General features: G+C 21.8%; 7 protein-coding genes across 7 annotated transcripts in view; 2 read left to right on the top strand and 5 right to left on the bottom strand.

Moving 5' to 3' along the window:
- Positions 1-856, bottom strand: part of LOC102671810 (ADP-ribosylation factor-like protein 2) — a 1,570-nt gene extending 714 nt beyond the window's left edge. The window contains exon 1 of the mRNA XM_006616475.2: positions 270-856. Coding sequence (XP_006616538.1) covers positions 270-334 — 65 coding nt within the window. The 5' untranslated portion in view covers positions 335-856. The remainder of the gene's footprint in view (positions 1-269) is intronic.
- Positions 613-1,411, bottom strand: LOC116185733. Its single transcript, XM_031510831.1, has 3 exons — positions 1,403-1,411; positions 1,045-1,305; positions 613-954 (listed from the first exon to the last, which is right to left on the bottom strand). The coding sequence occupies exons 1-3, from the start codon at positions 1,409-1,411 to the stop codon at positions 613-615; spliced, it is 612 nt and encodes a 203-aa protein (XP_031366691.1).
- Positions 1,412-1,492: 81 nt separating this feature from the next.
- LOC102671947 (HSPB1-associated protein 1-like) lies at positions 1,493-2,267 on the bottom strand. Its single transcript, XM_031510830.1, has 2 exons — positions 1,913-2,267; positions 1,493-1,792 (listed from the first exon to the last, which is right to left on the bottom strand). The coding sequence occupies exons 1-2, from the start codon at positions 2,114-2,116 to the stop codon at positions 1,493-1,495; spliced, it is 504 nt and encodes a 167-aa protein (XP_031366690.1). The 5' UTR covers positions 2,117-2,267.
- Positions 2,268-2,365: 98 nt separating this feature from the next.
- LOC102672066 (39S ribosomal protein L9, mitochondrial) lies at positions 2,366-3,555 on the top strand. The gene is made up of 2 exons (XM_006616477.2): positions 2,366-2,578; positions 2,651-3,555. Exons 1-2 carry the CDS (start codon positions 2,444-2,446, stop codon positions 3,377-3,379), a joined length of 864 nt encoding a protein of 287 aa, XP_006616540.1. The 5' UTR covers positions 2,366-2,443; the 3' UTR covers positions 3,380-3,555.
- Positions 3,556-3,586: 31 nt separating this feature from the next.
- On the top strand, positions 3,587-5,771 carry LOC102672208. Its single transcript, XM_006616478.2, has 6 exons — positions 3,587-3,981; positions 4,114-4,246; positions 4,315-4,819; positions 4,908-5,114; positions 5,187-5,407; positions 5,479-5,771. The coding sequence occupies exons 1-6, from the start codon at positions 3,926-3,928 to the stop codon at positions 5,683-5,685; spliced, it is 1,329 nt and encodes a 442-aa protein (XP_006616541.1). The 5' UTR covers positions 3,587-3,925; the 3' UTR covers positions 5,686-5,771.
- Positions 5,772-8,615: 2,844 nt separating this feature from the next.
- LOC102672347 (INO80 complex subunit D) lies at positions 8,616-12,475 on the bottom strand. The gene is made up of 2 exons (XM_006616479.2): positions 9,657-12,475; positions 8,616-9,040 (listed from the first exon to the last, which is right to left on the bottom strand). The coding sequence occupies exons 1-2, from the start codon at positions 11,032-11,034 to the stop codon at positions 8,874-8,876; spliced, it is 1,545 nt and encodes a 514-aa protein (XP_006616542.1). The 5' UTR covers positions 11,035-12,475; the 3' UTR covers positions 8,616-8,873.
- A 2,282-nt stretch (positions 12,476-14,757) lies between these two features.
- LOC102672493 (dolichyl-diphosphooligosaccharide--protein glycosyltransferase subunit STT3B) overlaps positions 14,758-16,911 on the bottom strand; it is a 3,738-nt gene continuing 1,584 nt past the window's right edge. The window contains 5 exon segments of the mRNA XM_006616480.2: positions 14,758-15,004; positions 15,148-15,238; positions 15,401-15,862; positions 15,961-16,501; positions 16,562-16,908. Coding sequence (XP_006616543.1) covers positions 14,924-15,004; positions 15,148-15,238; positions 15,401-15,862; positions 15,961-16,501; positions 16,562-16,908 — 1,522 coding nt within the window. The 3' untranslated portion in view covers positions 14,758-14,923.

Raw genomic sequence — 16,911 nt, 5'->3', positions numbered from 1 at the left:
ATATATAATTATAATATATATATTATATTAAATATAATTATATTATAGTTATAAGATATTTTTAATTATTATCATTTAGAAAATATTTTTATAAGATATATAAAAATAAAATATATAAAAATAAAAAAATCATTAAAAATAAATAATATAAATATACATGCATAAATGCAATATATATGCAATTTTGTGAAAAAAATATACTAACTTAATACAATAACATATTCTTAACCTATAAATATTGAAAGATATATAAAAAAAAAGATACGTACAACATTAAAATACGCATTTCTTTTTCCTTTTGTTTTAATTTTTTAAGTACTGTTAACAGACCCATTATTAATTACAGAAATATCACTAATCACAATTTTATACACGCATTATCTATGTTAGTTCCAGAATATATAAATATAATTATGCAACTAGTCAATCTTAACCTCTATATAAAATAATAAAATTGAATGTAACATCAAATGAATATCAAATGAATATAAAATTAAGTTTTAATTATTTAAAATAAATGAATTCAATATTAATAATAATATTAAATAATGAAAAAAATTGATAATAATTTATGTAAACAAATTGAAAATTACACAATATACTATATAAATATTAGGATAGAAATAATTCTGTAACTTTATTAACTACATCAGGATGACAAAATGCATTGATAATATTTTCAGATAAATATTGAGCAGAAGAGTAAATATTCTGTAGATTAATATGAGTTTTGGAAGAATCCTCTTTTAATATTTCAAAATATTCTTCAGAAAATCTTTCCCTTTTCATTTTCAAAAATTCTTCTAATTCTGTTATTTTAAGCTCATAAGGTAATTTTACATAAACTGGATACTCTATTGCTAAATCTTTGGCAGTCCATGTACTATGTTTTATTTTTTTATCGGGTGATTCTATGTTTTCTATATTTTTGCATTCTTCAATAGCAATATTGAGCTGTTAAAATAAATTAATTTTAATCTTTAATATTTATATAACATCAATATAATTTAACATTACTATTAATAAATATTTATTATACATTACCAAATTTATACTATCTATTTCATTAATTTCAGGTATATTATAGATGTCTTTTCCAATTTTAGCTACTATTAATTTAACAATAGCTTCTTTAACTCTTGATATATTATCTGTTAATACTGGTAGCCACATATTGACACTAATACTAAAGTCCAATGATTCAACATAATGCCACCAACCAGGAGGCACAAATAATATATCTCCTGGTTCTAAAGTTACTAGTTTTGCTGAATCTTTTATTTTTAATATATTAGTCTCATCTTCCTTAGTAGGACAGAAAAAGTTATATTTACTATATATTGTAGATTCTTCATAAGGAATCCTTGTTGGTCGAAGAAAGTTAGTTGAATTTGGAGGAAACAATAACCATTGTTTTCTAAAAAAAAGAAATATATCATTAAACAATCTTATTTTTGTATTATTTATTTTTTGATTTTATTTTTCTTTTTATTTATAAAATTAACCTTCCATGTATTTGAGCTACTAAATTACAACCATAAGAATCCTGATGACAATTTGTATGAGCTCCTTTGCTGCCAATCCAAATAGTAGAATCATCACCAGTTTTATCAATATCAAATCTTTTCCAATTTACTGAATTTAATATTTCTGGCTTATTTTTGAACCATTCTTGCATATATTTATAATCAAAATAATACCACTTTTTATGATTTTCATGGAGATTCATATTTTGAATAAATTCTAATAATGTCATTAAAACTGTTGGACAATTTACTTCCCATTGTGGATTCTGAAACATATGAAATTTTTAAATTAAATTAATATTATAATAATAAATATAAATATAAAATAATATAAAAATATAAAAAAAAGTATAAATAAGATAAATAAAATAGCAATAGCAATTTACCGTAGATCTAGCATTATAGCCAATTCGAAATGGTAATTTAATATCTCCGAATTTTTCAGCAAGTTCCGATAAATTCCATTCAAATAATTTCCAACAATAATCATCTTTTGCATTTTGTAAGAGTCGTTGAAATATTACTGGCTCTTTAATTTCCATAATAGCTTGATATAAAACTTTATCTGACGGTGAATTCAATGTTTCCATTGTTAGAAGTTATTTATTCTTTTCAAATATAATTTGATCAGGTTATATTATTATATAAATTATATAGATTATATAATTTTAAAAAATAAATTTTATTTATAAAAAATAGATAAGTTATTAAAGTATTTAATTTTTTGTTATTTTTTTTTAATATACGTATAAAAACATATTATATATTTCAATAATATCAAAATAATCTTTAATTTAATAATTTCAAATTGTGCACATCGAGTACAATTTAAGTAATGTATACATAAAAAGTATAATAGTATTTCTAACCTAACCTGAAACAACTTCACTATAGTTTAATATTGATTCCTATACAATATGCTTTTTAATTGTATAATTGTATTCAACAAAGAAATAAATATGTTAAAGTATACACAATTGTATAAAAATTATTTAAAATCACGATCAACACTTTTTTCGCATCAGAATAATATATTAATGCAACAAAGTCGGGTAATATTTAGTGTTAATTTACCAAATATAAAATTAAATATTGAAATAAATAATTATTATTTATTATTTTAGAATACATTTATTTTAAAAAGAAAATATCCAGTGCCTCTTTATAAAAAATATGAGACACGTGCAAAGCTAAAACATAAACATTTCATTTATGAGCTCGTAGAAGATACAAATGTTAAACCACAAAAAAAAATTGATATTGTCTTGCTAGAAAATGTAAAAAAGATTGGTGAAAAAGGTGAGAAAGTCTCAGTGTCTTCTCAAAAGGCTTATGAAACTTTGATACTACCCAAATTAGCTGTATATGCAACACCTGAAAATCTAGAAAAATATTTAATTAAAGATCAAGATGAAAAGAAGAAATTATCTATGTATAGTTCTCAATTTGTTGAAAGAACAATGAATATATTGTCTGTGTGTTATTTATCATTATCAATGTCCATGGATATTCCATGGATTATAGAAAAATGGCATGTGAGAGTATCGTTTCGAAAATTAGGATATATTGTACCTGAAGATGCTATAATTCTTCCAGATAAGACTATATCTGGACCAAATCTATCTATTGAAAATAAGGAATTTTATATTCTTGTTAAAATCAATAATCATGAAGAAGTTAAAGTTAGATGTAAAATACATCATTTTACTTCAGATCCAAAAAAGCAAATTAAGTATGATATACCATTTTATCAATTAAAAAACATAGCAATTTTCCCAGAAGATCAACCAATATTAAATTCTCTTCCAAAACATCATTTAGCTAATTTTGAAACTAATGATGTAAATAAATGAATAATAAATAATTGTATTATTATAAAAATATCATAATCAATAAAATTTTATTTTTTTGAAAACCTAAAAAAATTTTAATATTATTTTATAAATTTAATAATATTGAAATACATATAAAATATTTTTATATCTATATTCTAATAATATAATGAAAAAATAAATTGTAATTAACAATATATAATTTCATAACTATTTTCACAGATATATGAATTCTTATATATATCAATTTTTATGAATATAAAAATAAATATAAAGTCTAAAGAAAATAATTTTGAATAATTATTATCTTCTTTATCTTTTTCTAAATATTTTATATATTACATTCATATATAACATCATTCATAATATTAATCTTTTTTTAAAACTATACTTATATTTATAAAAGAAGAAATACATATATATATATATATATATATATATATATATGCAATTAATAATTAACTTATGCAACACTGAATAGTGATTTGCTTTTTAATTAATTAATTAACCTATCTTTTTACTAATTCAATTATTACGAATAAAATGTTATTATTCTAATATTTAAAAATGGAAGATAGATACTTTGCATGGGACGAAATTTCTGATGGATTAATTTTAATAAGGTAATAAATTTTCTAACAATTAAAAAATATATTTATATAAATTACATTTGTACAAGTTATAATCTATTCATCAACGAAATATGACAAATATTTATTACAATTATAATTTCTTTTTGTATTTAAATATACAAGTACACAAAAGACCGAAGATGAACACGTTAAAAAAATTAAACAAAAATCTGATCCTGTTTACCAATCAAAGGTGTATTGTCCACATGCATACTTAATTTTAAATTTTCAAGAAACTTTAAGTCAACGTGAAAAAGTAAATATCAGAAAATAAATAATTCATTTATATTTTTAATTTTTATATTTTTTAAATATATATTTCAGTTACGATTTAGAAGATATTATTTAAGAAAAGTATCTCCAAGTGAACCAGACGTCATTATTTTACAAGATATAAAAGATCTTGTAATGTTTTTATTGATCAGTCCCATAAGTCCTCAGTTTATAAATTTTTTCCATTTACCAATTGTTGATCGTTTTTTGAGAGCTGCAATACTTTATTTTCAATATTATGTGATAATATGGGAAGAATTAATGAAGGAACGTGCAGCTACTATAAAAAAAGCACCAAATCCTTTGGCTCAGGGTTATAGATTTAGATATGCAGAAGAAATGCAAAATCTTCGTTGTGTCTTAGGTAGAGAATATGCTGATTTAATAATAGGATGTCAAGATGTTATTCAATATCATCATATGACAGGTGGAAAAAAAGGAACATCTTTGACACAATCACAAGGAGAGAAAGATTTACGAATATTTGAAGTATTAATTTGTATGACACATCGTATTGTATGGATAGCTTTAGAACGCAAATATTTTAGTTTAATTGGTAAATAAAGACTATAATAAAATAATATTTTAAAATATTTATAAAGAATAAAATAATAATAAGATAAAGATTAGAATATTTATTTTAGAAATAGAATTGCATAGATTATTTAGAACCGAAACATATAATATAGCAGAAAGACGTAGTATAAGCCATACTATTCAGGATATGTTATATGATGATATCATAATATTGCAAGGTCATAAAATACAAGAAAAAAGAAAATTACTAAGAAATTCTCCTTTAATACAAGAATTAATATATTCAGATTATGATTATCGTCTTCTATCTTTGGGTATTATCTTTTTCTATATATTTCTTTCTTAAAAAAAAAAAGGAAAGAGAAATAATACAATATAATTTACAGGAATAGAAGAAAATTATGATGATGAACGTATTCTTTATTTAAAATATGCTCTTATTATTGAAGAAGATAAATTACATGAATTAGGAATAAAAGTAGGAATTTTAGGAGAAAACAGAGCAAATTATGATATTACTTTAATGCCCTTAGAAGAAAAAGATGAAGAACAAGACAAAATTCAATTATCTGAAAAAAAAAAATATGAAAAAAGTGTTAAAGATATAGTAAGTTCTTACTGTGATGTTTATGAATATATATTTTTATTAAAAATTAAATTATATTTTTAATATTATAGGAAATACCGATAAAAATTCGAAGGCTTCCATTATTTCAAACTAAACCTGATCTGACACGAGATTTTTCAATGAAAACTATAGATATATCACCAAAAGGCTATAAAATTGCTCGAGAAAGAGCAAGGAAGAATTGGTTGATGAGAGAATTAAAACGTCAGAAACATACTGAATATGATACATATTCAGTATCAACAATATTAGAATGATTACTTAAAAACAAATTAAAAATTATAAGTATAAATATTTAAATCAATATCAATGTCTTTTTCATGTTTTTATTTTATTAGAGTTAAATCTTAAAAAAAAATTTTTACTAACAAAATCTTTTTATGATATGTTTTTAATTCAAATATAATATAATTTATATTTTTAATTGTATTAAAATTTTTTAGAAAAATTTGAAATTTTTTTTTAAATATCAATTATTAAGATATATTCTTTAAGAAAGAATATTTATGCAAGCTTAAATTAAAAAAATATTATTTTATCAAATTAATATTAAATTAAAAATTTTAATATTATAATATAATATGTTTATATATGGCAAATAATAAAAATAAATGACATATTCTATCAATTATCGAATATAAAACTATTCACATTGCTATGATAAACTATATAAGTATATATCATTGATATTATTTACAATAATATCACATGAATAGATATAAGTTTCAATTTTTATTAGTTTTATAATTAAATAAAATTTGTAAATTTATTATTTGTAACAAATATATACTTATTTACAAGAAAATTATTATAAATTATTACATATCATGATATGCAAAAGATAATTAAAATAAATATTTCATATGATAAATAAGAAATAATAACAAAAATATTATTCTTGAATGTTTTTCAAAATAAAATAAAATAAATAGAACACAAATCAATTGTTAATTGTTATTTCAAGACTGTTTTATTTCTTGTGTAATTATTTGATATTAATATAAATTAGCAACAATTAAATAATTGAAAATATGTGCCTATATTTGATTTTATGATTTTATGAAAATTTACTCCAAAAATAATTTATTAGCTTTTAATGTTATAAAAATAATGAATATATGAGTATATTGAAAATAATAAATATATAAGTATAGAATATTGATATTGTTAATTAAATAAAGGAAAACAAATGTCAATAACTAATATATAATATGAAAAACTATTTTTTAAAATAATTTATAACATATATTGAAAGAGATTTGTAAATAAAAATACTATTAATTTTTTTATCTTAAAGTATTATTAAATATAGACACATATGTTTAAAAAATAACTTTTTAAGGATATGTGATAAGGGTGGATAAACTGAGTACAATAAGACAATGTAAAAAATATGCTTATTATAATTAATAATGCTTAATAATGCGCACTAATGTTGATATTTTACAAGGAGATACATATATAGGTACATCTGAAGCAATGCATTTGTTTTCTGATTAAATTTTGCATTGTTCTTATATAAATAATTACTGTACCTACTTACTACTATTATATATAATAACAATATATATATATATATCATGTCATATATATATATATATATATATGACATTAATTTAATCCCAATATGGGTTAAATTGTAAATTATATTGTATTTTTTCCATTTACAAGTGGCAAGTTCATTGTCCATTTGTGATGATTTACATTTAGCTAAAACATTTATTATTCAAGATACACTTCCTTGCAACCTATTATATATAAATAATGACACGCACATATAAGATATAAAAATGAATATTTTTGATAATGAATATATTTAACACAGAAATTTTGATAATAAAAGCTAGATTTCATAAAAATTTTTAAAATCCTGATATTACTTATGAATGTATTTAATTAATTATTTATAATTTACAAAGCGATTCAACAAAGTATTTTTACTTAATTTTAAATACGATATGTATTAAAATTATATAATATGATTCGAAATATATTATATATACTTGAAAATGTTACATGTACATATAATATAATGATAAGTTTTAATCATTTAAATGTTAAATGGCAGTAAATGATTTAGTTTTCTTTATAATTATTAACAGCATCTTTATAATTACTTATCTAGCTTTATTTTCAAAATCTATGTCTTACTAAAATTATTTAAATTTTAATTTTTTTATATTATTATTTTGAATAATAAAATAATATATTGCATGTCATTTTTTCTTTCATAGGTTGCAAAAGAAATTTAAACATATTACAATTACTAAAAATATCAAAAATGAAACTATTTCGGCACTTCTTATTAAGTTCAATCTTTAATCATATGTTACAGCTATCTATTATTGAATATTTGTCTACATGATTATAATACAAAATGAAGAAAATGATGATAGTGATCATTATGCATATTAATAAGATTATTTGCAATTATTTGCATATATTATTACAGCAGGTAGGTGATAAAAATGAATGACTATTTATATATATATGTAATTTTTTTTTAAGTTCAGTCATGTGTTCATGCAATTTTATTTATTTTTTTATAAACAAAATTTCTTGGTAGAAAATAATTTGATAAAATATTTCTAATTTCTATTTAAACAAAAATTAAATTACATTCTTATCAAAATATACAATGAAAATAATAGTGTACTGATTTTCAATAAAAGATTTTAATTCTATTTAAAACATTTTAGAAAATTTATACAACTTAGAGAAGTTACATAAAATCATTTGATCATATCTTTACAAAATATTTATGAATATTACTTGCAGATCAGGGTTATATTTTTCGGGTTATATTTTATTTTAAAAACAAAATAAAAATCATTAGCGAAAATGAATATTAATAAATGTATTTAAATAAATTGAGTCTTCAAGTTATATCATAACTAAAGTAATAAAATAAAAATAAATTGATGTACCCTGAAAGATTCAAATGTAGAATTATTTTATAGAATGTTTTTGTCCTTTGGCTTTTATATCTTTTATCTCTTTTTATATTGTATCTTTTATAAATATTTTGAAAAATATTTAATGATCTATTTTGTTATAACTAAAACACTCTAACTGAACTTTTAAACGATATTCAAAATAATTTGAAAATGTATAAAAGAACAATATTTAATTGCAATTTTTTCATGATTACTTTTCAGTAAAAATGAAATTTTTAGAATATTATCTCTTTTTTTTTTCATGAATCTATAACTATATGATGTAGTTTTACACAACGAAATTTATATTAAACAACTGATAATTTTTATTTCTTTTTACTTTCTGTATATCAATCCCTGCCTTTCTTGAATTTTTATAACTATACAACAGAAGTTAATAACACAATCTTACGTTTAGCAGCACAGACACAAACAGTATTTTTTTTTATATATGTAAGGAACACACATGAACTCATTTTCAAATCATTATCTTAATAAAATAGACGGGGCTACGAAGCAATGTCTGACATGAGTTGAGCCAATAAGGCTGGCTCTAAAAGTCCATGTGTTTGTCCCATTCTTTCCAAATTTCGTACGTCCTTATCTACTGCCTCTAATGCTCGTTCTAATTCTTCTTCCTCTTCTCTTGATGGTTCATATTCCCCATTTCTACCCTCTAAAATAGAAAATAAAATAGAAAATAAAATAGAAAATAAAATAGAAAATCCTACTTTTGATTTTAATATAATATTTAAAATAAGAATATTTTGTATTTATATAAGTGTATATTTATAATTCTAAATTATAAAGCATATTAAATTAATATTAAATTAATATATAAAATAGTTAATATATTTGTAAGCTTTGAAGAATTCTTGAATTCAAAACAAATATAAAAGTTGATTTCTACAATAAAATATAAAACTGTTGATTCGAATTCATTTATAAATTATGAGTTATAATAATAATTGATAGCTATAAGTTATAATTTAAGTTTGTATTGAAGCGAGATATAATGAAATGCGATAATATAATGAAGATAAAACGATCTCATTCTCTCTAATGCAAATTTTAATCAATTGTATTTAATAATTGATATAATTATTAATTATTTAATAATCCTCTAAAAATATTTTATAAATATATTAATATATTAACACTTTGTATAAAATTAATAAATTAATAAATAATTATAAATTTATATAAATCAATATATAATTTATATTATGTATATATTATATATAAAATATTAATGAAAAAATATTGTAGAAGAAAGGGACAATTGTAATTACCAATGAATAAGTCATTAAAAGCATCAGCAGGTAAATTATTGAGCACATTGCCAAAATCATGCTCTGCAGGATCCAGAGAAGGAAACACTTCATGATCTCCTAAATCTACTTTAAGTCCTCCTCCAAGACCTAATCCTAATCCTAGATTTAAGTTAGCAGAATTTGAACTTCCTTGCACTACAGTATTCAAATTATTCAAAGCTTTTGTCTGATTTTCACTAGAGTTTATTTGATTCAAATATTGACTTTCTTCATGTATAACTGTAGGATCTTTATTAGTCTCAAGTTTGTTCACAGGAGGCCGCTTTCGTTTCTTTGGCCTAGATTTTGGTTTAGGCCTGGGAATTGTGGGAGATGTTGGTTTTTTACGAGTTTTCTTTGGTTTAGACTCTTGTGCTTTACGATGATAATTATCTCTCTTCCTTGCATGTTCTGGACAAAGAGGTAATTCATGTGCAACATCAAACACAGGAATACAACATTGTGTATTATCACTAAATTTGGCAGTGCAATGTTCAAATAAAAGTTGATCTCCATTCAACATAATATGACGAGAACAATGACGTGTACAGGGCAAAGATGTCTGTTGACATCCTTCAGCTCCACAGAGTCCACCAACTAAAAGTGGTCCATCTATTACTTTACTTGTACTTGGAGAACCACTTAAAGCTCTTGCTGTAGATGCAGGATCCTTATAAGCAGCTTCCAATAAACATTTAGCTCTATCACGTAACAAAATTTCTGAGTCTGTTCCACCTTTATGTAATTGAAGTAATCTTCGTCTCAATTGAGAACGCAATTGAGAAAGACGAGCTGAACGATTCAATGTTGAAGTATTATCTCCAGAAAACCAATAATGTTGATAAATTGTCATTTCATCTCCACTAGAATCACTATCTGATATTTCATCTCCAGCTCTAGGATAATACAATAACATGTGGTCCCGACTTTGCCTCCTATTCTTTAGTCTTTGTAAATTTTCAATATGATGTTGTTTTTGTTGAATTGCTTTTGCAAATTTATAATCTATATGTTCACCATCACCATTGCCACCACCAACATTACAGTCAGCATCTAATTCTACAGCACGATCTTGTACAGCTTTGAATTCCGCATCTGATACGGATGTTATCCTTATTCTTTGTTTCATACATTTTCCTTTAGTTTTATTATTTTTACAATTTTGCATTACTTTAGAATTTTTAGATGACACTACTGTAACATTTCTTCCTGTTGTATGTGTACTAAATGGCTCTGGTTCACTGAAAATATAGGGATCGACATCTTGACGAACCTCAGTTTTCAGCAAAGCCTTTAAGCGATCCGAAAACTTTAATTTATTGTCCATGTTTGAATTTTCGGATATAGGGACCTTCATTGATTACCGTTTTCCTTGTATCCTGTTCTACCTGCATTCTCAAACCCTCCAAATCTTTCCTCTTATCTAGATAAAACTTAGTTCACGCCATATGCTTAAATCCAAATCCATACATAAATATTTCTGAATTCATAATACTGAGAATAAAAAAATAAAAAATTATTTTTATTGTATTATATCACAGATTGGTATTTCTTACATTTGCTTTAGACACATTAATGTTTATATATGCATCAAGATGATACAACTAATAAAATGAATTTTTGTACAAAATATAATAAATTATAAAATAGTCATATGTACTACTTATGCTAATAATATTAATGTGCATTTGGCTGTGTTATTTACATGTATCTGCATATATACAAAACTTAGTTTTGTCATGGATTATACTTTAATAGAAACATTAAAATTGATTATCTATTATATACCTATATTCAGTATCAAATTATGTAGTGGAATCTTACAAAAAATCTTATATATTTAAATGACAATAAAATTTCTGTGTTTCAAAAGTGCAAATAATACTTTAGCAGTCAATTGTTTAGATGAGTTAAAGCTATGTATCACTAAGTTTAAATTTGCATATTTCTGTACATAATATGTCAGATGGATATCAAAGTTTCTCTTGGTTCAAGCAATAAGCGTGAACTTAGTCCATGGCTAGATCAGGATAAAAATAATCCTTGCCTCGCATAGCAATTCAAATTAAATATACTCTATACATTTTTTAATAATTGCATTACACGAAACATCAAAACATTAAATGTGGATTCTAAAAGTTCTGATAATTTCTGATAAGACAAAGCCATATTAATAAACATTTTATCTCTAGTGTTGACATGAGTGCACTATGTTGGATATCAACACTGTTTGGTTATGTTCACTTTATATAGGTAATATGACACTATGCAAAATACTGTAATCGAATTTCAATAATACAGTCAGAAAGATTCATAAAATGAATCTTGCAGCATATTTATATCCTATAACAAGGGTAAACTATTCACAAATACTATCACGAAGTTTTCTTTATGGACTCGTTTCGTTTAGTTTAACCGAGGTTGGAACAATGAAAATTATTCCCAACAATGAGAGAGGTTGTTGCCCAATCAGAAGCAATCCGACCTTTTTCATGCAAAATACACTTCAACGGGATTGAAGATTCACGCACAAATTCCAGCATTCATCGATAATAACATTAGAAAGACATGTCAGATGTAAAGAAAGCAAAATGGCGGACACTGCACACACGAACAGTTTCTGATGCGAAAAATCTTTGAATTCACTGTATTATCATTATGAATTTGGTATACAAACATTTTGCGTCCATTTTAAGTGTTAACTAATTTTATATGATAATTTACAAAAATATATTTTTACAAAATTTTGATTATTTCTATTAGAAACATTTAGATTGTTTTTCGTTATTCATTTTTACATAACCTTTTAACTGTTACCATATATAAGTATTTAATTTATCTTTTTTTAGAAATTTTTTTTTAAAATAATAGAAATGAAAATATATGTGTGATAATATTTCATTTTTTAAGTTATGCATTTTTTAGTTTAATTTCTTTAATATTTTATTATATTTAAAATATTATTCGATATATAAATGTGTGGTTTTCTGATATTGATATTTCAATAAATTACTCTATATATGAAGCATTATTTTATATTATTTTACAAAATTATTTTAAATTATATAAGATTGTAATTAATATTTATAGTAATATATCAAAAAATGTTTTACAAATCGATTTAAAATAAATTTTAATTTTTGCAATAAACATTCAAAATGAAAAAATTTTTTCTCAAAGAAATCTTAAACACAAAACAATTTTTTATTTTTAATAATTAATCAAAAAAAATATGATTTTTCCAAATATGATTAAGATTAAGACTTAAAAAAATATATTATTTATATTATAATTAAATGATATAAATATAAATAATAATAATATACACACACACACATATATATATATATAAAATTCTTATATGAATATTATTTATGTTTATTATTTATTATATTATTAAATATAAAATTATAATAGTAATAATAAAATATCATGATTTAAAAAAAATTTTTTGTATTTTCTATAAAACCATTTTTAAAATTTAAACATTTGATTATTAACAATTAATATTAAATATATATATATATATATGTATTTTATACTTAAATAACAATATATTTGTATATATATTTTATATTTAAGTAATAAGTAATTTAAAAAAAAATTAAAATTAAAATATCGCAATCTTAAAAATATGATCAGCTGATTTTGACATAAAATTATAACCTATTTATAATTATTTATATATTGCAGAATACTACTTGTTGATTTATTTCATATTTTTTGAAACAATTTTAATTATTTAATTTAACTAATTTTTATTAATTAATAGTTAAAATTAATAATTAAAAATTGGTAAAATAAATTATTAGTAATTTATTAAATTTTAATTGTTTATTATTAATATTCTATTGCAAAAAAAGATCTAATAGATCCAAATATTATATTTTTTTCAATAACATAGATATACAAATTACATAAACTGTTTTATATATTTTTTATACATATTATTATTTTACATGTTTCATATGTTTATATATTAAATTATTTTTTATAATTAAAATTTTTTAAATTAATATATTATAATTTATATTATATTTATATTTTGTAACACTTTAATAATATAATTGCAAATTTTTTAATATATATAGGAATTTCATATAAAATAATATTCTTAATATATACTTTTTTTCATTTGTATTTTTTTTCTTGTTTCTTTTTTTATAATTAAATATACAATGATTATATATACACAATTCTATTTTATATATTTAAAATTACTTTAATTATTATTTTGTCATAAACATGTCTTTTAAACACATATGTCTATTAAAAATATCAGATTAAGTTATATATATATTATAAACAAATAATGTATTTTACAATAAAAATAAGAGATAATAATTTAGATCAAGATAATTAAAAATAAATTTTAGATTTGAATAAAATATATTATTTAAAATATATTTAATTATTTAAAATTTTTAAATATATTGCATAAAATTTAATTTTTTTTTTTTCTTTGTTATATTTTTCAATAATATACAAAAAAAATCAAATATATTACTTTTAAATGACAAATTTGTTTATAGTAAACATTCAATAAGAATAGTATATAATAAATTGTGTACATAACACATATTTAATCCCTCTGATCTCACCTGCTGATATTTAATAAATGTTTTTATTCATTTTGACTAGTGAATATTTCTTTATATATATTAGTGTTAAGTGTGTATTATATATATATATATATATATATATATAACAAAAATTTACACATTAACTTCCTTATTATGTTTTTCATTTAATAATTAATAATTCAAAGGTCATATTCATAATTTGCAATTTGAATATAATATACATGAAGTGAACAAAAAATTAAGAAACTAATTAAGTACAAAAATCTTTAAAATGCAAAAAGATACCATTTTTCTATTTTATAAATGTGAATTTGTTTATAAAAATTTATTACATATTGTTATCATATAGAAATTATATTTTAAGAAATATGTAAAAACATCATACATAATATTTAAAGATGAATTTTAGGAAAATTAACAAATATATATTGCAATAAGTAAAATTAAATCCTCTTTTTGAAAATTATTCTCGTTAAAAAATTATTCCAATTATTTTCAATGTTGAAAATTTATTTTATTCTATATTTTAATTGATTCAATTTTTAATGATATTAAAATCTTAATTTGAGGTATAGTTTGTGGCAGACCCAAGGGACGGTAATTTTTTTTTTTTATTACAAAAGTTGTATTTGAAAATTATTATGAATTAGATAATAATGTATGTTACGTAGTTTTTCGTTGAGGTTTTTGTCCTTTAATAATAGTTGGCCGGCCTTTTATATAACCTTTCTTTCGGCGTGGTGTCTAAAACATTAATGTCCCCCCCCCCACAACTTCAACTACATTTCAAAATTATATAATGTTATAATTTAAAAAATGTGAAACGATACGACTAAAACTGTAAAAAAATAAAAGTTTTAATTTATTATCATAAAACATAAAATTACCTTTTTACTAACATATGAATTAGCATTACGTGTAACAATTCGTTTAGATATTGGAATGGTTGGTCTATTAAATTCATTTGGTTTTTTCACCCTAAAATTATATGTTAATTATTAATTATTAATTAAAATTTTTAATTAAAATTATTAATTAAAATTTATATAAAAAAAATATTTATATACATAAAATTAATTCATAATCTTATGATAATATAATATTATTATTATAATTTATTAAATTATTATCATTTATTACCTGTAAATTCTAACAAGCCAATGCTCAGTTGTATAGGCTTCTTCTAAATATGTTAACTGAAAATTTTTATTTCCTATTTCGGCATTACGTGTACGATCATAACCAGATGGCGTTCGATAATCAATCTTTACTTCTCCAAATCGATAATAGCTTAATTTATACATTAGTGAATTCAAGAGAGTTGGTGATCCTTCTGAATCCACGCGAAATTCTCCTTTTTCAGTAAAATAATCACTTTCACGAATGTATTGTGGATATTCACCTTCAGCAATTCGTACCATCCAAAGGAATTTATTAACATCATCTCCAGAATATCCAATCATTCCTCCAAAAATAACTAAAACATAATCTACATCTAATGATGTCATAATTTCATAAGCAGCACTTTCATTTGAGCTCATTGCTTTTCCAACTAAAGCTATATGTGAATTATTCCAAGTGTTATTGTCCACAAGTGTAGTTCTATATTAAAATAAAAAATATTTCATATTATTATATATTATTTTATAAATAAATAAATAAATAAAACATTTAATATATTATTTTTTAATAATATATACCTATTAGCCATTCCAGCAATTTGATAACCATAATCCCACCAACTCATAATTCTAGCATCAATAGGTGTATTTTGTGCTAACCAATAATAAGCTTCTCTAAAATCATCAAGAATAGCTCTACCTCCATCATTACTATATGATGCCAGAACAATTGAAGGACTAGAATATGCATTACTTGTAATCCAAGTACAATGCAGTGTAAACATCATCATTAACATAAATGCACCAATAACAACACCATTTCGAAGATTAACACCTAATCCATCACCATTGCCTCTAGGTCTCTCATGTTTCATTCTACGAAGTTTACCAGCTTTATCATATAATGCTCTACCAGGGCTCCTTTCTCTTTCTTCTTCACTTTCTTCTTCACTACCATTATTACTTCGATCGTTTCTTTCATTATCTTCTTCTTTAAAAAATAATTCAAGAAGATCACTAAATGCTACTCCAGCAAGCATACAAACAACTGGAGTTAAAGTGAGCATAAGTCGCACCATTACTCCAGCAAAATAAACAGCGCTTATAGCATATAATATAACTGTAAAATAAATAATTAATAATTTTTACAATAATAAAATAATATTATTTTGAATCTTACCGAAAACGCGTTCATCATTAATACGTTTAATGCAGTACCAGAGGCCTACAGGAAATGTTGTAACAAGAATATGTAAATCAAAGAAAAAACTAAACCATGTAGTAGGTTGATGTTCAGAAACAGATGCTATTATTGGAATGTGTATTTTTGCATAGCCAGTATCCCAGAGTGAATAAAATCTTCCACTCCAAGGTGCAACAACACCAGCATAAGTTAAACAAATTAAAGCAAATAAAAGAATACCAGCTGTAACTGCAACTATTCCTCCAAAGTATTTCATTTCAGATTTTGTAAGTACAGTTCTTAAATATCTATAATAATAAAATTATATAGAAATATTTATCAAATTG

Source organism: Apis dorsata, unplaced genomic scaffold, assembly GCF_000469605.1.
Source record: "Apis dorsata unplaced genomic scaffold, Apis dorsata 1.3 scaffold_265, whole genome shotgun sequence".
Taxonomy (NCBI): Eukaryota; Metazoa; Arthropoda; class Insecta; order Hymenoptera; family Apidae; genus Apis; species Apis dorsata.
Note: the sequence above shows the minus strand (reverse complement) of the source record. Positions and strands in the feature narration are given on the sequence as shown.

What these genes read in the sequence shown, in the direction of transcription:
- LOC102672208 (XM_006616478.2), top strand. Translation starts at nt 3,926, where the DNA reads ATGGAAGATAGATACTTTGCATGGGACGAAATTTCTGATGGATTAATT. An exon ending in CTTTAAGTCAACGTGAAAAA is followed by an intron (nt 4,247 to 4,314) that starts GTAAATATCAGA and finishes TATATATTTCAG; the next exon opens with TTACGATTTAGAAGATATTA. An exon ending in AAAAAAGTGTTAAAGATATA is followed by an intron (nt 5,408 to 5,478) that starts GTAAGTTCTTAC and finishes TTAATATTATAG; the next exon opens with GAAATACCGATAAAAATTCG.
- LOC102672066 (XM_006616477.2), top strand. Translation starts at nt 2,444, where the DNA reads ATGCTTTTTAATTGTATAATTGTATTCAACAAAGAAATAAATATGTTA. An exon ending in TATTAATGCAACAAAGTCGG is followed by an intron (nt 2,579 to 2,650) that starts GTAATATTTAGT and finishes TTATTATTTTAG; the next exon opens with AATACATTTATTTTAAAAAG.
- LOC102671947 (XM_031510830.1), bottom strand. Translation starts at nt 2,116, where the DNA reads ATGGAAACATTGAATTCACCGTCAGATAAAGTTTTATATCAAGCTATT. An exon ending in GCTATAATGCTAGATCTACG is followed by an intron (nt 1,793 to 1,912) that starts GTAAATTGCTAT and finishes CATATGTTTCAG; the next exon opens with AATCCACAATGGGAAGTAAA.
- LOC116185733 (XM_031510831.1), bottom strand. An exon ending in AAATAGATAGTATAAATTTG is followed by an intron (nt 955 to 1,044) that starts GTAATGTATAAT and finishes TTATTTTAACAG; the next exon opens with CTCAATATTGCTATTGAAGA.
- LOC102672347 (XM_006616479.2), bottom strand. Translation starts at nt 11,034, where the DNA reads ATGAAGGTCCCTATATCCGAAAATTCAAACATGGACAATAAATTAAAG. An exon ending in TTTTAATGACTTATTCATTG is followed by an intron (nt 9,041 to 9,656) that starts GTAATTACAATT and finishes TTTCTATTTTAG; the next exon opens with AGGGTAGAAATGGGGAATAT.